The sequence below is a fragment of the Canis lupus genome, chromosome 32 (genome assembly GCF_048164855.1).
Source record: "Canis lupus baileyi chromosome 32, mCanLup2.hap1, whole genome shotgun sequence".
NCBI classification, from domain to species: Eukaryota; Metazoa; Chordata; class Mammalia; order Carnivora; family Canidae; genus Canis; species Canis lupus.
Window position 1 is genome coordinate 13,833,420 of NC_132869.1, and position 24,714 is coordinate 13,858,133.

General features: G+C 46.4%; 2 protein-coding genes across 2 annotated transcripts; both read right to left on the reverse strand.

Moving 5' to 3' along the window:
• Nucleotides 1–160: 160 nt before the first annotated feature.
• Nucleotides 161–14,848, reverse strand: STRC (stereocilin). The gene is made up of 27 exons (XM_072808229.1): nt 14,845–14,848; nt 12,893–14,166; nt 11,829–11,891; nt 11,620–11,730; nt 11,286–11,452; nt 10,904–11,090; nt 10,670–10,785; nt 10,293–10,473; nt 9,759–9,941; nt 9,445–9,483; nt 9,095–9,262; nt 8,870–8,935; nt 8,331–8,459; nt 7,958–8,016; nt 7,033–7,156; nt 6,795–6,907; nt 5,101–5,236; nt 4,488–4,684; nt 4,199–4,289; nt 3,833–3,989; nt 3,028–3,197; nt 1,942–2,097; nt 1,420–1,562; nt 1,100–1,248; nt 752–849; nt 509–656; nt 161–318 (listed from the first exon to the last, which is right to left on the reverse strand). The coding sequence occupies exons 1-27, from the start codon at nt 14,846–14,848 to the stop codon at nt 230–232; spliced, it is 4,518 nt and encodes a 1,505-aa protein (XP_072664330.1). The 3' UTR covers nt 161–229.
• Nucleotides 14,639–18,881, reverse strand: LOC140623163 (stereocilin-like). Its single transcript, XM_072809300.1, has 2 exons — nt 15,193–18,881; nt 14,639–15,102 (listed from the first exon to the last, which is right to left on the reverse strand). Exons 1-2 carry the CDS (start codon nt 15,905–15,907, stop codon nt 15,074–15,076), a joined length of 744 nt encoding a protein of 247 aa, XP_072665401.1. The 5' UTR covers nt 15,908–18,881; the 3' UTR covers nt 14,639–15,073.
• Between the last annotated feature and the right edge of the window lie 5,833 nt (nt 18,882–24,714).

Here is a 24,714-nt window from a genome sequence, read left to right on the forward strand (position 1 = left end):
AGGAGGGACTAGCCTCCAGGAAAGGAAAAGAAGCTGTGGGGTTATTTATGATGAAAAGAATACTCCAGATAAGGCATGCCAGGAACACTGATTCTCAGGTGGGTGGAAAGCATTAGCATTTTACCCATATTCCCCATTGGCTCCCTGAGGATAATTAGAATGCGTTTCCATTTGCACTTTATTAAAGTTTCTTTCTCAATAATCTCTCTCTTTAACTGTAGAGACAGGTTCATATCAGGTTGCCAAGGAAGCAGATGGTCAATGCCATGGCCCAGGAGGGTTGTGACCAGTCCTGAAGGCCCCAGGCTGTGCTTCGACCTATAATGAGACAGAGTGAGAGGAATATTACAACTCTTTTCCCCAGGAACCATTGATATATGGAAAATATATGCCTAGACCCCTTTACACCAGGGATCTCCCTGAGTGGGTTCTATGAGATAGCACCAAGTTCCAGGCCAGATCCTCAGTCAGGAGTTGGAGGGTCAGGTTATGCATTTGGAAAACTCACCCTGCTGTTCTGGGCTCTCCTTCCCTTCATGCTGGGCCCATACAACAGCTCGTCGCTGCTCAGGACTCAGAAAGGCCATTTGTTCAGGAGTGACAGCCATAGCCTGAACACTTGTGAGACTAGATAGCTGGGTGGGGCTGAACACCACCTGGGGGTGAGGATAGGAATCGGTATAACCACTCTAGCCCCCACTGGGCCCTGGCTCTTTTTGGTCACCCCACATCCCAGCCCATCAATACATACAGCAAATTTAGGAGCAGGGATGACAGAAATAGCAAGAGGGGTAAGACCCTGGATCTGTTCCTGCAGCAGTGCTGAAAGAGCCAGGTCTGGGATCCCTGCTGTTGAAGCAAGTGGGATAGGCATCTAAACATTGTCTTGTATAGGCTTTCCCCCTTCTCTTCAAACCTATAGACCTTCTCCAACTTCCCAAAATACCCTACCATACATCTTTCCAAACACATCTCCAACCTCTAAATACCTTCTCAGACTCCCACCTTAAGAATTCCAGAGCAATCCTCCACCCAATCCAGCTGTCCTGCAAAAACCAACCACTGACAACTAGTACCAGCAGTGGTCCAGCTTCCCTACCTGCTATTGTGCCAATTTCAGTGAAGATCTCAGGCCCCCAGTTGCTGACAGGGCCAAAACCACCAGGCAGCACAAGGAGCTGGGCCAGAACTTCCAGTTGCTCCTCAGAACACTGGAGATGCAGATTGCCCAGGAAGAGAGCTGCTTGGCTGTGGAAAAGTGGGATTGGAGGAAGAAAGATTCAGCCACAGTGATAGGGTCCATAGTTATGAGATGGGAATATAGATGGCTTCAAATGAGGTCCCTTTCTCCATGGGACAACCCCATGAGTCTATCTTTATATTGTCACCACCACCCACACCCTTCCCTTCACAAGTGACCTAAATTCCCAACTGCTGATATGCTGTAGCTCCTCTGGCCGAAGTCCACACAGCGTGTAACCCAGTGCAGTCAGGTGAAGGAAGTCCAGGTGGCTCACATGCCGGCCACTCTGCCGCAGGAAACTGGAGACCACAACTCGGAGCTGAGGTGGGGACGGAGGGCACAGAATAAGGAAATAAATGGGGAATTCATGGATGAGGAAGTGATTAGGGAAGTGACAAGTGCTACTGGATTACATACTTATATTATTAAGACCTGAAGATCCAATAGCCATGGGGGAAGTTGAGGATCCAAAAAAGAGAAGGCCAGGGGAAGATAGGCAGGAGGGAGCTTTATATGTTCAGGACCTCAAAGCGAATCAATCACAGAGTCCCTAACACCACAAGTACAGGGTATTTAAAAATAGAAAGAATGGCCAGACAGGGTGATGGAAAAAAAAATTCCTTGGGCTTTAGGTGACCTGGGGGCCAGGCTCTGTGGAATGGACATTTGGAAAGTAGTAGGAAAAGGGAAGGTGTTACCTGGATAGAACTCCAGCCATCTATCTGCCCCAGGGTGCTCAGCACTCCCCAGTCCACTAGGATCAGCTCCTGTAGTTCCCGCTCTCCTAGACCTATTAAGAGCCGACTCAGCTGCAGGATCTGCTCAGGACGGAATCCCCGGGGAGGACCCCACAACTAGGAAAAAGAGAGGAACAATGTGAATGGAAAAGCATTGGTCTAGGAGTCAGAATGATGGATCTTTTTTTTTTTTTTTCTTTTGAAAGTTTTTATTTTATTTTATTTTATTTTTTTTAATTTATTTTTTATTGGTGTTCAATTTACTAACATACAGAATAACACCCAGTGCCCGTCACCCATTCACTCCCACCCTCCGCCCTCCTCCCCTTCTACCACCCCTAGTTCGTTTCCCAGAGTTAGCAGTCTTTACGTTCTGTCTCCCTTTCTGATATTTCCCACACATTTCTTCTCCATTCCCTTATATTCCCTTTCACTATTATTTATATTCCCCAAATGAATGAGAACATATAATGTTTGTCCTTCTCCGACTGACTTACTTCACTCAGCATAATACCCTCCAGCAGAATGATGGATCTTAATCATGTCTCTGACCTTAGCTGTATAACTGTAAGCAAATTATTTGCCTCTCAGGATCTTTAGTTTCCTCAACTGTAAAATGAGGATTGGATTAATGTTCCTCCAAGGTGTTACTGAAAGATGCTAGGGAAGAATAGCAGACTCTAGTCCATGAGTTCTAAACTTTTGTGTACACCAGACTCAGTGGGAATGCCTGTTAAAATGCAGATGCCCAGAGCTCTCAGAAGATTCTTCAGTGAGTCTAGCACAGGACCCTGGCATCAGCATTTTAAAAACCTGTTCTCTGGATAATTCTGATACACTGTAAATTTTGGTAACCACTGCTTTCTTCCCTCTCTCCACTGTACTAGCTTCCTTTCCTCTATATTCATCCCCTCTGACTTCCTAGTCAGGATCCAAACTCTAATTCTTTAATCTCCTATTTTTCCCACTTCTTACCCAGTTATCCATTCTCTTGTGTCCCATACCATACCCAACCAGCTTCCTCATGTTGGCCTCTCCATCCCTAACCTGTTTTGCCTTGCCCATTGCTGCCCGTAGTTCTTCAGGACCAAGTCCTGGGTCTCCTGCAAATAATGCCAGGCAGTCCTCAAAGTCTGAGAGCTCCATCTCTGCAATCTGGGTTGCTGACCAGGCTGCTGGGAATGTTCCCCGTACATCTGCACAATTTGGCACAGGTTCTGAAGCGGGAAGGCAGGCATAGGGGGTCAGTGTAGAATTAAACTATACCCAGAGAGATATCTATAGATTGAATGACTCCTCCAACCTTTGGATAGGGCAATGTGGACAGTAGGGGCCAAAGGATTACTATAGTGTGAGAATTATAGGACTCAAAGGATATTAGAGCAAGTGACTAGAGAGGACAAGCCCCTCATATAAATGGAAGACTGAGGGGGGTTTCCTAAGGGTTTCATGGCAGGTCTAGATCAGATCCTAGGTCTCTGGCCCCACAGTGTCTCCTTCCTACATCCTAAGCATCTTCCCAGCAGACAGCTTCATGCTCTAGCATTGAGCCAAGCCTAGAGCTGGGTTACTGTTAACAGGGATAAGAGAATAGGAAAAGGGAAGTCCTGGGCTAAAAATGCAATGGGTTCTAAATTTCCAGAGCTATAGAACCCTAGAACTAGAAAAGACATTGAAGATCATCACTCTAACCACTGTGGTTTATGGATTAAAAAACCCAAGCCCAGAGAGCAGAAAGTGTGCAAATCTGCTCAAAGGGCACAGCATTCCTAGAGCCCAGACTTCTGATTACATTGCTGGAAACTCTTTCCTATATACCCTGATAGACATATGAATATTTGGGTAGTTTCACCTGAGAGATCTTCTGCAGTAGGTCGTACAACCCCAGCTACCAAGGCTGCTTTCTTGGGAGCAAGCTGTGGCGTCCCACATAGCTGTCCAACTCTGCTCTGCTCCCAGCTCTGCTGTTTCTCCAGGAGCCGCTCCAGGGTCTCTGGGCCCAAGGCTTCCTGTGTGAGAAGGAAGATGGAGGGTGCAGAGACCTGGGGAGGTCAGGGCCAGCTGTGGAGCTGTAATTCCAAAGTCCTGTTTCTTTTTAGCAGTTTCCCCCAGATTCAGACTTCACATCCCTTGCCCTCAGCCTCCTTGGCCTCAGCTCCCCAGAACCAGGTCACCAGTCCCCTTTGCTCTTACTCCCTCCCTTCTTCCTTCACCTCACCCTGGGGATCAAGGAAATAGCTTCAGTAGACAGAGTGAGTACTAGGCGTCCAGCTTGCTCTACTTCACCCTCGCTCCACAACTCTGGCTTCCTAGGGGACAGGAAGAAGATAGGGGCTGAGATGCTGAAAGAACTGTGAGGGAAAAGAAGGGGAAAAGGGGACATGCTAGGACTAGGGACTTAGGGTTCCAAGGAACCTTGAGCATATTGAATGAGCTGCTACTGATGATGGTGGTTAAGAGGGTGGGTATAGGATGAGATAGAATTGGAAATTCCCAAAGTTTCATACCCCAGAATAGGCTCCTGTGATAGGAGCCATCCCAGCTCTGTGGCAAATGGCTCTCCTAGGCAGAAGCCCTGCAGCTGATTGAGATGGGCCAGCAGGATCGGTAGGGGGATCCGTCGTGTACTCTCCATCCCCAGGAATCCAACCAAGGGACCTAAGGTCTCCAGCACTTCCCTTGAGACTGTTGTCTCCTTTGGAGCCTGGAGAGGGACATCAGGCCTTGGGACAATGCATTTTTGACTCAGAGGACCAGACTCTTTGATCAAGACACCAAAACCTTTGATTTTTCTCTCCCTCCATCTCCCAACTCAAGACCCTATGATATTCACTGCCATTGTTCACTTTCTTAAATAATGAGCCCAGATAGGAGGAGGCAAAAAGGCTAGGAGATGGAATCCAAGGGATTTCTAGGACTCCAATGAATGTGGACAAGAAATATGAAGGCATTCCATTCCAAGGAATGAAACCTAAAGGTAGATCTAGGGGCTAGGGCCTTGTGGACAAGAACCTGTTTAGCAGCAAAGGAGTGGGGGTGAGCCTAGAAGACAGAGAGCATTGTCTGAGAGGTAAAAATTGTCCAGGCAGCAGCTCTGAGTCTGGTAGGTTGGACTCTTACCAAGTTTTGTAGTGCCCTCTCTGCCAGGGCTACCCGGTGGAGTGGGGTCAGTGCCAGCAGCTGCTCTGGAGCTCTTCGTACCAGCTCCACCATCAACATAATAGATTCATTGGACAGTCTATCCATCAAATAGATCCTATAGCAATTTGACAACAGGGGCACTCAGAAATGAACCTTATTGAAAAGGGACCACAGAATGCCATATTGCCCAGACACATCAGACCAAACCTTATGGTCCTAGACAGGATCTGATATTAAATTGCTCCAGATGCAATTCCCACCATAGTGTTTAAAGGGAGAGAACAATAGGAGTGACATATTTCTAGTCTTCCTGAGAAGAAATGACCAATGAGTCTACCATCTCATGGAACCAAAAGCCCCAAATATTAAATATCATTAAAATTTCCCCCCATTTTATAGATTAGGAAACAGGCTCACAGAGTTGGTGGGATCTTACTCCCAATTCCTCTTTTCCACAGTGGCACCCTTCCTCTACTTGTGAGGAGGTCCTCTCTTATTGGCATAGTGCTACACAGATTACCAAGTTCTTCTTGGTGTTCTCTCATTTGATCCTTATGACAAAATCTTGAGGTAAGACAGGTATTTTTCTTACCGCTCTTTCATAAATGAAGAACTCAGGTCTTCCAGCTCATGGTCTAGGATCTTTCACCTTATCTAGGTCCTTGGAATTCTAATTTATCTCCACAAACCAATAAATTTAAACAGATTTGAATGGCTTTTTTTAAGGTCCCTTTGCCCAAAAAATCAGAAGTGATATTTTATACTCTTATCTAGGGTTGCCAATTCTGGAACTGGAACTAGGCCACGTAGCACAAACACCAAAATCTGTGGAAAGGCCTATAAAAATGGATGGAGTCAAGTGCTTTTACCACCACCTCATCCCTAGAAAGACTAACACGATCCTTTTTCTACCCTGACTTACAGTTCAGATGGCAATGGGGTAGGGATGAGGGTAAAATGGAAAAAGAAGCCTATGTGAGAGATACTCATAAACTCCTAGAGTCTGTGTCAGGAGGACTCAGGTTTATGAGTTTTCTCTCCCCACAATCCTCAGCCACACTTGAACATGCTCTACAACATTCCTGCCACAGGACCATCCAGCCTAGGCTTGAACAGCTCTTGAATAGTTGATGTTGGGAATTAACTACATCAATTTTCCTTATATTTTGCAAAAATCTGATTTTTATCCACTGGTCCTTGTGATGCCCAATACGGCCATTCAGAAACATGCCAATGTATCTTTTATTTGGTAGCCTTTGGGGTATTTGAAGGCATTTACCATATCTCATACATATTCTCTTTCTGTATGCCACTGAACACAGTGACAACATGTTGCTTAAGCACACTACAATCCTCTAGGGCAGAATTGGACCATTGCCTCCCTCAGTTTGGATATTCTATCTCTATTAATGTGGCCTCTATTATATTATGACTGCTTGGCAGGCCACATCACAATGTTGCCTGCACCCTCAGCTGTCCCATGTTGAGGCCATGTTCTGGGAGCCAGTCAAAACATAGAGCAATTTTGAATAGAATCCTCCACTTTGGGCTATCATTGATGTCAGGGTACCACCAGACAGAAAACCACTACCTTAAGGGCACTTCCTAAGGGCAGATCTTCTACCTCAAGTTGAGACTTTTAAGAAGCCAGAATCTGTAGTCATAGCACTTACGGTGAATCCAGAAGTAGCTTGGTGTCTAGCCCACTCAGTTCTGACCCCAGGGTTGCCAGCTCTGGCTCTGGCATGGTCATCTTCCGCTGTAGCTCTGCCCAGATACAGGCTCTCTATAGGGTAGGGTGAGGAAACAAGTCAGGACAGAGTTAAGCACAGGAACTGGATTCTGTACCCAGGGTTCCTGCCTCCCTGCTCCAACTAATGCCTCCCTGCTCCAACTAAGCACCCCTCTCACCAGGCTCCCTCGAACCCCAGTGGGTAGCTGATAGATCATGTGCACTACTTCAAGGAAGTCTGCCATCAAGTTGATCTGCTGCAGAAACTCACACGACATGCCCCCTGCCAGGGTGCCCAGAGCCCTGTAGATGTGTGGGTAGATAGATGCTCATTCAACACATGCCATGGTCTGTCTGCTCCTTGTATCAACACTCTCGACACAAGTGCAGATGTTCACTTATGGTAATTTATAGTTTTGAGAAATCTTTTTCCATAGATATTCTCATTGGCTCCTCACATCATCACTGCTTATCAGAGAGGAAAAGAAACATTCACAGAAGTCAAGTTTGATATTCTCAACATCATTCTATTACAAACATGATAAACTGAATCTAGAGCTACGTCTTCAGATTCTGAAGTCTGTGATTCTTTTACTGTGGGTGGGAGTTAGGTGACACTTACTTATTCTTGTTTATTACTGCTTAGTCGTGGTTCTGAGGTCACTTTGAACTAAACTGACAACAGCAAATGTCTATTGGGAGCTTGCATGGGGCCAAGCACTATATTAAGTACCTTGTATGCCTTATCTCATTTGATCCTCACAACCACATCCTATGAGGTAGGTACTATTTTAATTCTCATTCTACAGAAGAAAAAACTGAAGCTTAGAGAGGTTAAGTGACTTGCCCAAGATCACTAATACATGTTCAGGCTGGCACTGAACCCAGGTTTTCCGTATTCCTTAAACCAGTCAGGATATGTGTGATGCTGTGGGAGGGCAAGAGGGTAAAGGCAGGAGGAGCCAAGAGAAGGCCCACAGACTGGGACTATGCATCATTCATCTGCACATCTCCCATTGCTTATCCTGTGGTATATGGCACATGGTTAAGTGCTCAAAAAAATGTTAGTCAAATTAAACTCACTGCTCAGCACAAGCTACTCACTGAAGATTCCTGAGTGTCAGGTTGGTGGGCACCTGCATCTTCTTCCAGAGAAACTGTGCCTACAAGAGAAAGAAAGAAGAGCAGCTCCCCAGCAGAGATATTTACCCAAGGACTTAAGGGGCCTTGGACCCCATCCTGCTTCCTCACCCTGTGGGTCCCACCAGCCTCCTACTCTCCCAAATGCACACTCCTCTCTGAAAGAGAAAGAGAGAGAGAGAGAAAGACAGAGAGAGAGAGAGAGAGAGCGAGCAGAAGGAAAGAGCAAAGCAAATCACATTATAAAGGATGCTTGGGATAATGTACCCAATTTAGAGCTGATGTGTAAAAGAGATGGAACACAGAGGGTAGTTCTGGGGTAAGTGGGGAGAATTACCTGCTGCTCAGACCAGGGCAGATCCCGGTAGCGCCTTCGGTTAGCCAAAAGAGCTGCGGAGTCCAGCTGCAGCAGCTTTAGTGGGAGCAAGGGAAGCAGGCAGTCTGGCCAAGTGGTGGGGATGGGCTGCTGTGGGGTTTGTAGCAGTGTAGTGATAGGTAAGAGGGGCACCACAGGATCAGGAAGGGACCAAAGCTAGGATAAGGGTAGATGGCATGTGCCACTAGAGCAGTGCACACCTGAGAACCTTTATATAAAAGATGGCTGTGCTCAAGTATTGCTGCTATTTAGGCACCTGCTGAACTAAAGTCCCTTAGTCTCTCTGAGCTTTGTTCTCTTTCTCTGAAAGCAGGCCTAGAAGATTTCTCAGACCCTTCCAGCTTTGGGCCAGTATGGATCAGAGCTGCTAATGTGTTGGTGGGCACAGATCCAACATGGACTCTCAGGGCCACTGCCAGGGGAGTGTGTGAGGCAGCACCAGCCATAGGAAATTGCCTTGGGACATGGAAAGGAGTTTAGCTGGGAGATCCCACACATACCTGACCAGGGATACACACAGCTGCGCTGGCACCTGTTGTACCTATGTTTTTAACTCCGTCTTTCACCTGCATGAGAATTGGCAGTGTGTGTATGTGTGAGTGTGTGTGTAAGGAAGTGGGGAGGTTTGAGGTTTGGGAGGCCTTCCCTGGCCACAGGGAAGATGCCCTCCTTCTTACCCAGAGCCCACATCCCTGAGTGTCTCATCCTCCCTGCTACTCCCATACCCGGAAGGTCTGCAGCAACGCTGCGGTCTGGCAGGCTGAGAGGCGTGATAGTTCAGGGGCCAGGCAGGAACAAGCCCCAATCAGAACTCGCCGAGGGATGGCCTGGAGTGTCTGGGAGCTGAGGCCTGGCAGCAGAGGGTGCAAAGAGCAGAGTTCCTCCAGGGAAAGCTGGGGAGCAAGAGAGACAAGAGTCCTGAAGAAGAGAGGCAGGGTGGTAGGGAAGACAACAATCATAGTATAGCAAGGCGGCAAGTATGAGGAGCTTAGCAGGAAGAAAGGGGGTAGATGCAGGGGCCAGGGAAAGGGGGACAGGAACCTCTGGGGGATGTTGAGAAGTTGCTGCTACTCACATCATGCCTAGGGAGGAGCCGCCCAAGCAGTAAAACAGCCTAAAGTAGAATAGGACAGGAATCAACAGCTCTCAGGTCCTGGCAGCCAGGTTTTTAAACAAGTCCCCAGGGCCTACCCTCCAAAACTTCTAGCTCCCTCTGTACACACACCCCCCCACACCCGTGACTAGCCTGGCTCTCTGCTCTTCTTGATCAGAGAAAGGGGGATAAGGTAGTCCTCCTTGGGACAGAGAAAAAGGGGGCTCCAGAGGACCTGATGGTATCCCTGGTTCCCAGGGGTGAAGGATAGATGCCAGATAGTGAGATAGGCCCACCTGGGCAGGTGTGACACTGGTTCCCTGCAGAGCAGGAAGCATAGCTCTAAGCTGGGGCTCTGACAGCTCCTGCAGGAAGCGGAGGCCCAGCTGAGGGAAGAGAGGGGCCCAGACTCGCAGCTCCAGGGGGCTCAGCACAGCTCCCCCAGATGAACGTAACACTCCCAGGAGTTCATATGCCACCTGTAACCAAAGAAGGTTTGGGACTGGAGAGAAAAGACAAGTGAACCTTAAGCTTCTTGTCTAATCCCACATCTGGATTTCCCAGGGCCTGGGCTAGGGCTTAGAACCAAGGATGGTATAGGGACAGATTGGGTTTAAGATGTCAAAGGGTATGTTTGGGGTGTCATAGAATATAGGGTCAGGAAGAGGTGCTAACAGATAAGAATGACCATGGACAAAGGAAAAGAGGAGGCAGAGGTCAGGGGAGGGCTAGCATTGTGGTGCTCAAACTTGGTTGAGATGACCGGACCAGTCTTTGACACAGACCCAAGGAAAGCCTGGAGTCTTGTAGGCCTCTGCCAAGGAGCTCACCCGTCCTTGTGGGCTGAGGGTCCCGTTGGCCGCACATTCCAGCAGCCCCCGTTCTACTGGCCCCATTGGATCACTCAAGGGTACCAGGCTCTGCAGCTCCTCTGGACTCAGGAAACAGGCGAGGGGCCCCAGCCTGAGAAGGGCATCGAAGCTGGCCTTCATGTGGTCACAGAAGCTGGCACTAAGGTGGGGACCATGTTGGTACACAGAGTAGGCACTCTGACCACTAAACTAAGAAATATGGGTGCCATAGATAGGCCTCTGTCCTGGAGTCTTATACTGCTGGGGGCCACTGCCTACTTTGTTGCCCCTTCCTCCCTTGGACCCAAACCCACCATGGTAGCTTGGCCTTCATTACTGGTCCCACAACCACTCACCTGCGTACCTGCTCCTCTCCATCCTGGACACTCTGGTTCACCAGGCTTCGTAGCACATGTCGGGCATGCCCTGGCCCAAGACCTGCTGCTGGCCAGCTATCCTCTAAGGCCTGGATCTGAGATGAGGAGGGCCAGCTTGTGTTGGGGTCACTGTGGGACACTTGTGGGGAGGAGCTCACCAGGAGACATGCTATTGACTCCTGGGCTAGTCACGTTAAGATGATCACATCATACCTGATGAGGGCTGAGCTGCAGAAAGTTTTCCAGAGGGAGGTGGGGAAGCAGGGGCAGCACTGCCCACAGTAGCTCCTGAGACCAGGCAGGCACTTCCCCGAATAGCTCAGGGGCCAGCAGTCGCTTTGCAAGAGCCTCTTTCTGTTCAGGCCTCATTCCTGGACTGTAATCCCGGATGGCAGCCAGGCTGGGGAGAGTAATGGGTCTTAGCCCTTGGCCTTGTTCCAAACTGTTGTCCCCCCTGGCTCTCTGCAGCCCTACTGTCATAGACAAGAAGGAGACTCTCCCTAACTATAACAGAGAGGATCTCAGTAAGGGGCTGCTCTAGGCTGGTTGGATTGGTCTGACCCTGACAGGATCAGGAGTGGTGTGGGGTCCTTACACACTATCATTGGCCAACAGGGATGGTGGGAAGCGCATCAGATCAGAGACAGCCAAGAAGGGGATGAGTGGTGACAGGTCAATGAAGAGCTGGGAGGTGAGGCGTGGGTACCGCTGGAGCAACAGGGCGGTCAGGCGACCCAGGGCCTGCTCCTCTGATGGTGGTACCTGTGGGGACACAGAAATGGATGCTGGCTCAAGAAATACTCAGTATCGTTGCCATCTCCTCTCAGGTTCCTCCTTCAACTGGGCAAGCCCTCTGCACACTGGGCTCCAGGTATTCTTGATTCCCAGATTTCTCCCTCCACCCTTGTTCCCCTTCTCTCAATGCCCACCTGCAGCTGGGCCCAGGAACGGTGCATGAGCGTCAAGAAGCCCTGAGCAGCCTCCCTCTCTGCTGAGAGCACCAGCTGCTGGAGATTTTCTGGTGGCATATGCAGGTATGCCTAGGGGGTGAGAGGTTACTGTGGAAGAGGCCTCACTGGGCAGCAGCCTCAGGCCATGCTTGTTACCCAGTCCACCCATGTGCCCCTCCGTCTGTTACCTGCACTAGAATCTGCAGGGCCCAAACACTCTTCTCCCTCTGGAGCAGGTCCCATAGCACAGGCTGGTGGGGAGACAGACAAGATGCCAAAAGCTGTCTCCTCTGTTCCTCCTGAAGCTTCCCCAGGCACTCCAACTCCACTTGCTAGGATGCTTGTCCTTCCTCTGAAGCTAGTATGTGTGTCTCCTCGGATATTAAACTCTTTTAGGCCAGGGATGATGTCTCTAATGTCTCCTGTATCCTTTTCCATGCCAGGTCCATTGCTGGCTTAATAAATAAGTACTTGGAGATCTGAACCAAATTACTACGAACCTGTCTAATCTCATTTCATTGGATGTAGGGCTTGAGAAAGATGGGTCCTAACATGGAGTAAGGATTCTTCCCATATCCTACAGAACTTAGCACAGTACCTTACTTGTAACATGGAACTGTGAATGAATTATGGTATTTATATATTCTAGCCCCTTCACTCTACAGAGAAGACACAGAAACCCAGAAAACCTAAATTAAGTTATTTGCCTAACACTGCACTATTATGTGACATAGTTGAACCCAGATTCCAAGTCTTCCAGTTTGTAATTGCCCTGAATTTTTCTCATTTCTGCCTTATCTTCCTATATTTTGCCAGCCTCCAATTCTCAATTTCTAATTCTACAGAATTAGAACCCTCCAACTTGATCGTTTTCCTTCCTGGAGCAGAAAGGGGGAGAGTCAAAAGGTTAGAAAGAAAAACATGATAAAATTTATTGCATCTTATATATCCTTCTAGATACATAATTCCACAGCATGTATTATCTTATGTAATCCTTACAGCCACCCTAAAAAAGTGGCATCATTATTATCATTATTATATTATTCTCCCCCATTTGTAGATCAAAAAAATATTGCCCAGAGAGGTTAAATAACTTGTCCAAGGTTGATCATGTGAACCCAAGCCTGACTGACTCCAGAGCTATGTGCTTAAGCCAGTATATTATATTATATATTATCCTCTCAGTATTAAAGAATTCATTTGGAGGCCCTTCCTTCTGTTCCAGGGGTTTTCGACTTGGCGGATCACTCACGCTGAAGCAGGCCAGCAGCTCCATCTTGGTTATACCGGAGCTGGGACTGGCAGTGGGTTCAAAGCCCGGTGGGGTCAGCTGTTCCTCCCGTTCCAGGTACTCTCCAACTGTCCGCAGCACACTACGCCGGCCCTCTGGGCGGAAGGCATCCCAGAAGGAGCAGTTGTCTGGGAGACTGGAGAGCATCAAGGCCTGACCCAGCATTCCCTGGGCCTCGGTCCCTCTGGCCCCTGGACCCAGGAGAAAGGTCAGCAGGCGCAGGAGATAGTGCAGGCGTGTGGAATGGGCAAGGGCTGGCACAGAGGATTGACAGCGTGGCAACTGGGATAGCATGCCAAGCAGGAAGGGAGCTGGGGCCAGGCACAGGGGGGATGGTCCCAGTGGTGGCAGAGAGGGTAGAAGAGGACCAAGTAGCCCCTCTAGGAAGCAAGTGTCATTGCCCCCTCGACTTATCCTGCACTGGCCCGCTAGCCAAGGCCAGAAGGGCACCAGGGCTTCGTACATGGTGTCATTGGCACAGACCATCATCAGGAAGCTGCCTCCATCTGGACAGCGTTCCCCACAAGGTCCAACATGGCAGGGTGGGAAGGCAGTGACATCTGGGGTAGGGCCCTGGCACACATGTTGAACCCAAGCCTGATTGCTGGGGGGCACAGCCTGCAGACCTGCCTCTCCACACAGCCGCTCAGCCCACAGAGTCTCATTCTCCAAGAAGCAGCCCCAGAAGACCTCTGGGGTGAGGGGAACAGGGGGCAGGCCTTCAGGACAGTTAGTGGGGGGTGGGAGCAGGCCAGCACAGAGCTGCTTTACCAAGCGGCGATTGGGACCAGACAGGGCTGAAAAGGAGAGGTTGCTACATATTGCCTCCAGGAACTGATCAGGAAACTGGTCATGGCAAGCCTGTAGCCAGCCCTGGGCACCTGGTGCCCATGACACTGCATACCACATGGCTGTCTGGCAGACGGCAGCGGTGCTGGGAGGGGGCTGCGGGGTGGCAGGCTGGGCGTGCTGGCAGAGCAAGTGGATGGAGAAGTTGGAAATGCTGTAGGGTGGCGCTGGGCCTGAGTGGTTCTCGCAGAGGGCCTCCACAGAGATGGCTCGCCGTTGGCGAGGGTTGATGTGGGCTGAGGGCTGGGAAGCCCTGGGCAGAGGCACACCCGTGCTCAGGCAGTGGAGGAGGGCAGGGGGTGGGGGTGGCGATCCAGACAGAAAGCCCAGCGCCTGGACATCCCAGGAAAGGTTGTGCCGGATGCCCCTGGGTGTAGAGGCAGCATCTGGTCAGTCACATTTCGTCCAGTTGAACATTCTGACCCTGGCCCAGAGCCCTGCGTGGAGGTGGCAAGCATAGGCTTTTCAAAAAGGTCCCTGGGAGCATAGGTGTCACTGGTTTAAATACTGGAATGGTCGGGGGTCTCTGGGTGGCTCAGTGGTTCAGCTTCTGCCTTTGGCTCAGGGCATGATCCCACGGTCCTGGGATCGAGTCCCACATTGGGCTCCCTGCATGGAGCCTGCTTCTCCCTCTGCCTGTGTCTCTGCCTCTCTCTCTCTCTCTGTCTCATGAATAAATAAATAAAATCTTTTAAAAAATACTGGAATGGTGGAAATGGGAGAGAGATCTGTCCTGTCAAAGCACAGAATCATCTAGGAGCAGCCCAGCTGGAGTTCCCTCTGTCCACCTGGCTCCCTTCCTTCTCCTTTCTTCATATGCTTTTAGGTAGCTTAAATCCAACCCTTGGTTGGCCTCATATCAGGAAATCTGCCCAGCAACTGAGTAAGTCTAACTATGCCCTGGCACTGTTGTATTGAATAGTAAAAGTGCTCACTTCAGTAGCACGTATACTGAAATAGTAAGGGACAGAAGAATCCAGTCTCATCCTTTCTTTCCATAGTCTATCTTTATTAGGTAACATTTATTAAACACTATGCGGGAAGCACAGTTCTAGGTGGCTTACACATACGGTCTCAACCCGTTCAATCCCTTTCAACAACTCTGTGGTAGCTAATAATTATCTATATTTTATAAGTGGGGAAACTGAGGCAAAAGTAGAGCTGGGATACCAACCCAGATAGTCACATTCCAAAACCACCAAACAACCCCCCTCCCATCAGTTTCCTCCTCTACTCTGGAGTCTGATGACTTCCCAGGCCCAATCAGAACTCCTCTCCTGGTAAGAGAGTTACTTACCATAAGAGCAGCTGCCGAAGGTTGCCTAGGAAGGAAAGAGTAAGAAAGAAGACTACCCCAATCTCACCCCTTCTTTGCCCTGCCACAGCCCAGCCCCAGACCTAGCAGCACTCACCTCCCTGGCACTGCCCATTGGCATCAGGCTCTGGTTGCCCCAGAATGGAGAAGACTTCATTCCGTAGGGAATCAGTGACACGGAGCAGCCCCTCCTGGAAGGCAGCATAGAGCGGGGCCCCCACTGTGCGCAGCAGACCTCCCCAAAGAGCCTCTTCAGAGCCCAGTTCCCCTACTGGGGTGAGCAAACCCAACAGACCCTGCAAAAAGTGGGGTGCTGGCTCCCTCCCATCAAGGCCTGTGGCATTGGTGGGGTCCACACTGGGCTGCACCTGTACCAGGGCCTGCCAGCGTGTACCCTCTAACAACAACAGCAGAGAAGGCAACCAGTCAGCCACCAGGACGCAGTCAGAGGGCCCATCACGGATACAGGGGGGCCGGGTAGGGGTAGGGGGTCCTATGGGAACTAAGGCTCCTAGTAGCACCTCTGCGAGTCCACCCAGCACACCTGCCTGGTGCCCCAGGAAGTCCCTGGGGGTCTGCTCCTGCCCCAGCAGTGCCAGCACATCCCCCAGCAGCCCTAGCATTGGTTCCCAGTCTGGGCTGCCTCTCAGTGTCACTAGGAAGTCATGGAGCCGGAGGGCAGGGGACTGGAGAGGTGGGGGCTCCCCCACAGGTCCCTCCCCCATTCTCCCAGACTCAAAGGAAGAAGAAATATTGGCCAGAAATGCAGAGAACTGTGAGCGACTGAGAGACCCCTGGGGAGCCTGGTCCATAGTGGAGAGCAATGACTTCAGGAGGGAGAGATCAGGGTCCAGGGACTGAATCCCACTAGAGACCAGAGTCGCTGTAAAGAGAGAAATGGGAGATCACTAAAGGGAAAGAGCCTAGAACCCAATTCAGCCCTGCCCTGGAACCTGGTCCTAGCTTGGATCTAAAGATGAGGCGATCTTAAAAAAAAAAAAAAAAAAAGAGTGGGGGAGAATCCTTGGGTGGCTCAGCGGTTTAGCGCCTGCCTTTGGCCCAGGGCTCCATCCTGGAGTCCCGGAATCGAGTCGCACGTCGGGCTCCCAGCATGGAGCCTGCTTCTGTGTCTGCCTCTCTCTCTCTCTATGTCTATCATGAATAAATAAAAAATAAAATCTTAAAAATAAATAAATAAATAAATAAATAAATAAATAAATAAATATGAGGCAAAGGGGATGGTGAGCTGATTCCCTCTACTGAATCAGCCTATAGTAAGTCTTGACCTGCTTTCTTCACCCTCACTTTCTCCCTAGCTCTAGTCTCTGCCTGTCTTCCTTTATCTTTTATAGAAACCAGTTAATCTCTGCATTCTTAAGTCTCTTTTCAGCAACCATCCCCTTCATCCCCAGCCCTGCTCCCTCTTCCTCTCACCTGCACACGTTAGCAGTAGCAGCACTGGCCAGAGGCTCAGAGCCATGTTTCCAGATGAGCACTGGTAAGAGGTGAGTTCTGGTTGTTCTCACCTTGTGTGGGATAGCCAGGTGAGGGCAGGGCACTGCAGGCAGCCTGAGTTGCCACTGACACTGTAGTGTGGTCTTTCAGGAAACAATATCTGTAACCTGACAGCAGGTTTGTCACCTGAGCCACTGAATACCTGATCCTTTGGCTTCGGAAAAAGGTGTACTTCTAAGAGAGGGCCCAGAGATAGGGGATTTCCAGGGGGCTCTTGGAGAGCCCAAGGAGATAGTTAAGAGCCAGGATGCAGATAGGAGTGGGCAGACATGGAAATGGAGATCCAGAAACCAGCTGGGGGGTGCAGAATATAAGAAAACAGGGTCCAAAGGAGTTAAAAAGTAAGTAGGATTTGAAGGAATCAAGGAAGAAAGGAGCTGGGCAGCCAGGTAGAAACGGAGAGGAAGAATAAAGACCAAATTCTGGTCCAAGGACATGGCATTCACAAGAGGAGAGCTGCTTTCGATCCACTACCTAGAACCACAAAATGCGAAGAATGGGGCAGGACTTCAGAGGTTACATAGACTATACCTCTCATTTTATGGATGCACGACTTGCTCATTGGGCTATTCAAACGTTTGAGTTTGCCCTCTGGCTCTCTTCCTGTGGCCTAGATGAAAGCCCCATAGAAAATTCTAAGCTGAGAAAAGAGATAAACCAGATTAAATCACTGTGCAAGAGGGCTACTTCCCACACCCACACATACATGCATGCACACACGCACACATACTCATGCACACACACACACACACACACACACACCCAGAGAGAGAGAGAGTACTGCTCATAGATCAAAAAGATCCCACTCAGAATAATCTAGTCTGGCCAAGGAGAGAAGTCTTTTCTGTCCTCCATTTATATATCCCCAAAGGCCTTTACCTGATACCAGCTCTCAGTAGTAATTCAACACTGAGGCTCCACTTAAACCATTATTCTGTCCTTCTTTCCTCAGAACCCTCCTCTATTCTATCCCCCAAACCCACACATTCAAATCTATTATTAACGAGCTTCTGCCCTAGAAGGTTCACTTAAGATCACAGAATTTTAGAACTGGAAGGGACCTGAGGGATCCTGTGGTAAAAACTTCTCATTTTATAAATGAGGAAACTGAAACACACACACACACCCCAAGTGGAATAACTTGGCCAGGCCTCCAGAATTGAGGACAGTGCTAGGATTTTCCAAGGCAAATAAAAAGTCAGAATCAGTAAAATGATCTATTGCATCCCTTTGTCAATATTTTCCCTTTGCCCATCAAAGTTACCACATCCAGTCTGGAAAGCAGAGAGGAGAAGCAAGGAATATGACCTGGATTCCCTATAGTTTTCTATCTTCTGGTTCCAGCCCATCCTGGAATTTGAATTTCTGCCCTTGGTTCCATAATGATCCTCAATGATAAATTCTCCTTTTTTGCTAATAGTGTAGCAAAAAATTGAGATGGTTTGGATCCAAATCCTGGCTCCTATGTTTACTAGCTGTGTGTTGTGAGCAATTTCTAAACCTCTGTGTCATAATGTTCTTTTCTATAAAAAGGAGAGATACTAGTATAGAGTTATTGAGAGGATAAAATTAGATAATGCACTTAAAGTACTTAGCACAGCATGTGGCATCTATCCAACAAAAAGTAAGCACCTATCATGTGCCAGGCACTGGTACAAAATAAACATTTACTAAACGTTAGTACTATTGTTGTCAGACTAGTTCAATATGAATTATTTTATTTGAAACTAAAGAGCCCTATAGGATACAGAAATTCTTACCAGGAAGTAGTGTCTTGAGTAAAAGATCTTTAGAACAAGTATGAAACTAGTTGGCTCAACTGGAGAGGGGAGCAATGAGTACTCTCTCAACCCAGGCTGGGAAATTCTTGGCAGTCCACGTGATGATGGAGCAAGCAGTTGGTTAAGCAATCCTGTTGCCAACAAGGATTCAGACTATGTGCCAACTGAGGGTAAAGTGTTTAGGATTTATAGCTAATATATCAAGCTATTTGATATAAGCAGATTACCTTATACAGGTGACCCTTGAACAGTGCTGGTGATTAGGGGCACTACCCCCCAACCCACATTGTATAGTCAAAAATCTTAACTACTCAAAAATTTAACTACCAATAGCCTGCTGTTAACTGGAAGCCTAACCAACAACAAAAGCCATGGATGAATGCATATTCTATATATTATATATGTTATATATAATTCTTCTAATAAACTGAGCAAAGAAAATATTAACAGAATCATAAGAAAGAGAAAATACATTTACAATACTGTACTGTATTTTAAAAAACAAAACAAAACAAAAAACAGTGTATAGCTGGACCTGCACAGTTCAAACACATGTTGTTGGATGGTCAATTTCAGTTTGGTAGAGTCCAGTAAGAGTGAGAATTCCAATCTATAAATGATCAAATAGAGAGACAGAAATGACAAACTGTCATGCCTGGGTGGCTCAGCGGTTGATCGTCTGCCTTCTGCTTAGGGCGTGATCCGGAGTCACAGGATTAAGTCCCACATTGGGCTCCCTGCATGGAGCCTGCTTCTTCCTCTGCCTGTGTCTCTACCTCTCTCTGTGTCTCTCATGAATAAATAAAATTTTTAAAAGATACTTTTAGGGATCCCTGGGTGGCTCAGCGGTTTGGCACCTGCCTTTGGCCCAGGGTGCGATCCTGGAATCCAGGGATCGAGTCCCACGTCAGGCTCCCAGCATGGAGCCTGCTTCTCCCTCCTCCTCTGTCTCTGCCTCTTTCTCTCTCTCTATCACAAATAAACATAAATAAATAAGTCTTTTTTAAAAAAAGATACTTTTAAATTATGTTTGCATTTTGATATTAGGCCTTAAAGTCTAGGTCCCCATTCTATCATGTATTACTCCTATAATCAGAAGTGTCTATAATTCACTCATCTGTAAAATGGAGATGTTACTCATCAATCCAATTATGTTCATTCTCTTGCATTTTATTTTATTTAAGATTTTATTTTAATTATTTTTAAAAGATCTTATTTACTTATTTGACACACACACACATACAGAGAGAGAGAGAGAGAGAGAGCACAAGTAGGCAGAGCAGTAGGCAGAGGAAGAGGGAGAAGCAGGCCCCTTACTGAGCAAAGAGCTAGATGTGGGCTCAATCCCAGGACCCTGGGATCATGACCTGAGCCAAAGGCAGACGCTTAACTGACTGAGCCACCTAGGCTCCCCAATTCCCTTGCATTTTAAAGATTTACTTTACTTATTTGAGAGAGAGAGAGAGAAAGAGAGAGAGAGAGCATGCATGCACATGTGTGAACAAAGGGAGATGGAGAGGGGATCTTAAGCAGAGACTCCACTCTGAGCACAGACCCTGATGCAGGGCTTGATGGGGGTGAGGGTGGGGAGGTGGAGGCAGGTGGAGCTTGATCCTACAACACTGAGACCAGAACCTAAGCCAAAACCAAGAATCAGACACCTAACCAGCTGAGCCACCCACCCCCATTCCCTTGCATTTTAAAGTACCTATGGGGCAGCCTGGGTGGCTCAGCGGTTTAAGAGCCTGTCTTCGGCCCAGGGTGTGATCCTGGAGACCTAGGATCGAGTCCCGCATCAGCTTCCCTGCATGGAGCCTGCTTCTCCCTCTGCCTGTGTCTCTGTCTCTCTCTCTCTCTCTCTGTGTCTATCATGAATAAATAAATAAAATCTTTAAAAAAAAATAAAAATAAATAAAGTACCTATGATGTGCCAGGCATTGGTACAGATCTACTAAATGTTACTACTACTATGATTAGACTAGCTCAAGATGAATTCTTTCTTTGCAACTAAGAATCTTCATACCAAAACCAGTACAAGAAGCAGTGTTTTAAGTGAAAGATTTTTAGAAAAAAACCATGAAACTAGTTAAGTAAAGTAGGGAAGGGATCACTGAGCACTTCTCTAACCTAGGGAAATTGCTTGGCGGTCCTTATTGGGATTAGAAGGGGAAGACCAGTTTTGAAAGAATGGTAATCATTCAGTTTTGGACATATTAGGAATGAAGTACCTAAGGATATACAAATGAAATCCCTAAGGATAGACAAATGAATATTTTCCTTGGAGTTTCTAAGAGAGATCTGGGTTGAAAATGGAATTGGAAGTCATCAGCATACAAATAGCAGTTGAAACCATTAAAGTGGACAAAACTAGTTAGTGAGCGTTTGTAGAATAAGAAGCAAAAATGGCTGAGGACACACATTAAAAGCTTGGGAAGAAGATGGCTAGCAACAAAAGTGGAAGGGAAGCAATCCAAAGGAAAACCTGAAGGGAGTGGTGTCATGAAGCCAAAGGAGGAAAAAATGTCAATGAAAGTGCAATGGCCAAATGATCTATAGCGGTTTTGAACTTTGTCAGTTTAGCTAAACTGGAAACATTTCCCAGAATTTCTTTCCCTGTATGGCTCCATGTTGTGGTTGGCCAACAAGAGAAATTAGTGTGAAATTTGGGTGGAGGAAGTGAAGCAGTGAAGACATCTGGTTAGAAATGTTGAGGGGACAGACACAGAGGTTAAGGGGAGGAAGTCCAGTTTGTCCTCACCGAGGAGAAGATTAAAAATAGGGACATTAGTCAGTCAGATAAAGTATTATTTGATCCTATGAAGGCTTTTGTGGAGTCATATGTCATATGCTCAGAGCAATCTACCTAGTCTTCAATACAGAAATCTAAGTATCATCTTATATTAGACCAGAATATAAGGTCTCGAGAAGAGACTATGCCTTGTTCTACCCCAAGTGCCTAACAGTTACTGGCACATAGTATTAAGCAAAGAATTTGTCAAATAAATAAATTCATTCTACCTACACATTCCTGGCCTATATTATACGGACTATGAACTCTACCATGGTGATGAAATTGCTACTTCTACTAAGATAAAGACTTAAGGGCAACCCTGGTGGCTCAGCGGTTTAGTGCCGCCTGCAGCCTAGGGTGTGATCCTAGAGACCCTGGATCGAGTCCCATGTCAGGCTCTCTGCATGGTGCCTGCTTCTCCTTCTAAGGTCTGTGTCTCTATGAATAAATGAATAAAAATTTAAAAAAAGACTTAAAATGTTCACCTCAGAGATGGGACAATATTTTACAAAAATAATTCCAATTAATAAATACAGAAGGAACAAGAAAAATAGAACACCACCTTAGTAATTACTGCAAACAAGATTCACTGATGAACTATAATTAGTAGGGAAAAGTTTAAGAAAAAACAAGATACTTGCATAACCTTGTAGTATCTCCTTCCAAGTGTTTATTAATTATAAAGGGGGAGAAAGTTAACTACATAGTGGAGAAACCTGGTTGCCTTCACATTGACTAAGGGATCAAGGTTAACATCACCAGTTTTAACATATATCACTATGATATACCTCCCGAGGTGATGTGCTGGCAAGGCCGCTTCTCCTGAATGGTATTCTTCTAAAAGTTCAAAACCTCAAAATAATCTGTGAAAATAACAGATGAACCATTTCTGCAAAATATCTGACCAGAAGTCCTCAAATATACCAAGGTCTTGAAAGATACGGAGGGATTAAGGCAACTATGGCAACCATAGGCGATTAAAGAGACGTGACAACTGAATGCAATGTCAAATCTTGGTCTGGCACAGAACAGAAAAGGGACATTGTTGGAAAAACTGATGAAATTCTGGTAAAGTCCTTACCTAAATTAATAGCATATTACCGATGTTAATTTATTAATTATTATATCTTGGTTATGTAAGATGTTAATATTAGAGGGACACCTGAGTGGCTCAATGGTTAAGTGTATGCCTTTGGCTCAGATCGTGATCCTGGAGTTCTGGAATCGAGTCCCACGTACGGCTCTCCTCAGAGAAACTGCTTCTCCCTCTGCTTGTGTCTCTGCCTCTCTCTCAGTCTCTCTCATGAACAAAAAAAATAATTTAAAAAGATGTTAATATTAGAGAAAGCTAAGTGACAGGTACATAATCACTACATTTGTATCTCATCTCTGAATCTCAAATTATTTTAAAACAAAAAGTTAAAAATGTTTGGCACCCCAGGGTAGCTACATCAGTTAAGTGTCTGACTTTTGATTTTGGTTCTCACGGTTGTGAGCCCTGTGTTGGGCTTTGCTCTGAGTGGGGAGCCTGCTTAAGATTCTCTCTCTCCTTTTCCTTTTGCCCCTCCCTCCCAACTTACACGTGTGCTTTCTGTAAAAAAAAAAAAAAAAGAGAAAAAAAAGTTGAAAATGTTCATCCCACCGTAAGTCACCTAAATAAGAAGAATACAAATGTTAACATTGTGAAGATTTCTACTTGTCATGGTAAAAAATAGAAATCTCTCCAAAAGTGGCCTTTAAAAAGGCTTGCATTCATACACTGAACAGTTTTCTGTCTTCAAAACTGAACATCATAGCTAGGATGTAAAGAACATTAAAACTTTTGTTGAAAAGAGAAATGAATCCCTTTGTGAACATTAAGCCAACTAGCGCAAAAGCTCAAGAAATGAGGTGGATTGAGACCTACTGATTGTCTGACATTTTAAAACTTTGGAAGTATAATACAAAGAAAAAAGTATAATACATAAATAAGTTTTTGGGATCCCTGGGTGGCGCAGCGGTTTAGCGCCTGCCTTTGGCCCAGGGCGCGATCCTGGAGACCTGGGATCGAATCCCACGTCGGGCTCCCGGTGCATGGAGCCTGCTTCTCCCTCTGCCTATGTCTCTGCCTCTCTCTCTCTCTCTGTGTGTGTGACTATCATAAATAAATAAAAATGTTTAAAAAATAAATTTTTTAAAAACTTAAAACTTTCATATTAAATTTAAGACACAGTGATAGCATATGGAGAAATTATAACAAAGCAAAACTAATATAGATTCATAACCAATAATCCATGTTGAACATTAAAAAATAAAAGTTACTATGGTAATACAATAGGTAGAAGCTGTACTCTTATTATAATTTTTTTTCTTTCTTTCTTGGGTTATTTTTTTATAGACTTTATGCTATAACAAAACAAACAACTTTTCCTCCAAGTGGCAACACATTGGTTTGAGTTCCAGTATGATATTTGAAGATGTAAGTAATAACTAGAGATCAAAGGGGGAAAACTATGTTCTAAAATAAAAGCACAAGTGCTCGCTTTGGCAACACATATACTAAAATAAAAGCACAATACAAACCATATTTGAAAAAATTTTAATTTTGTTATATCACAACAATATCTAAGTCGCAACATCACTTGCAAAATGTTCCTGAAGAACGCTCATTATTATCTGGCATAGAGCTTTGATCTCTTCTTTATGAGTAGTGGGGGATTCCTATGGCAAGAATACTCAGGGCAAGGATAAAAAGGAAGAGGAAGCATAATGCTTCATGACCAGTGAGGCTTGATTTTTCAACCTGAGAATATTTTTATTTAGTCGGAAAAGGTTTTGCTTGTTTTTGGTTTGTGCAGTTATTATCACATGGCTCTGGGCTGCTAAAAGGATAATTTGGGGGGAAATGGGAGGAGGTAAAATCAGTCTTTATTGAACTTATCATTTATTACCTGGTGATCTTATGAAGAACTAGTCGGGATGGGCAGGGATTTCTGTCCTGTTCATTCATGGATATATCCTAATGCCTAAAAGAGTGTCTGGAACATAGGAACTCAACAAGTATTTGTTGAATAAACTTCAATTCTGGTAGAATTGAAACCAGATCATCTTCATTAAGCAGTTAAAGAATGAAGCAGCATAGACCACTCATTTGAAAAAGTCAGCTATAGAGAGCCAAGAAGTGCTTTGGGAACTTTAACACTTGATTCAATAGACCGTAAGGATGGGACCTGTGATTCTGCACTTCCAACAAGTTACTAAGTGAAGCCAATTCTGCTGATCCTCAGATTCACTCTGAGCAAAGCTACTCAAAGATGCTGCTCAATGAGCATCTACTGTGTGGATAGCATATGTAAGATTTATTAAAAATATTTCCTTGCTCTGTTTTATAAGGTTTATTGATTTCTGATTACTAGGCTAAATGGATGCTCCAATCCAGATCTGACTGGACCATCTCTTTCTTGAAATTCTATCTTGGCTTTAAGGGCATTACAATGATTATCCACTGTCTCTTCAGCTCTTCCCTCTCAGGCTTCTTTCCGGTTCCTCTTCT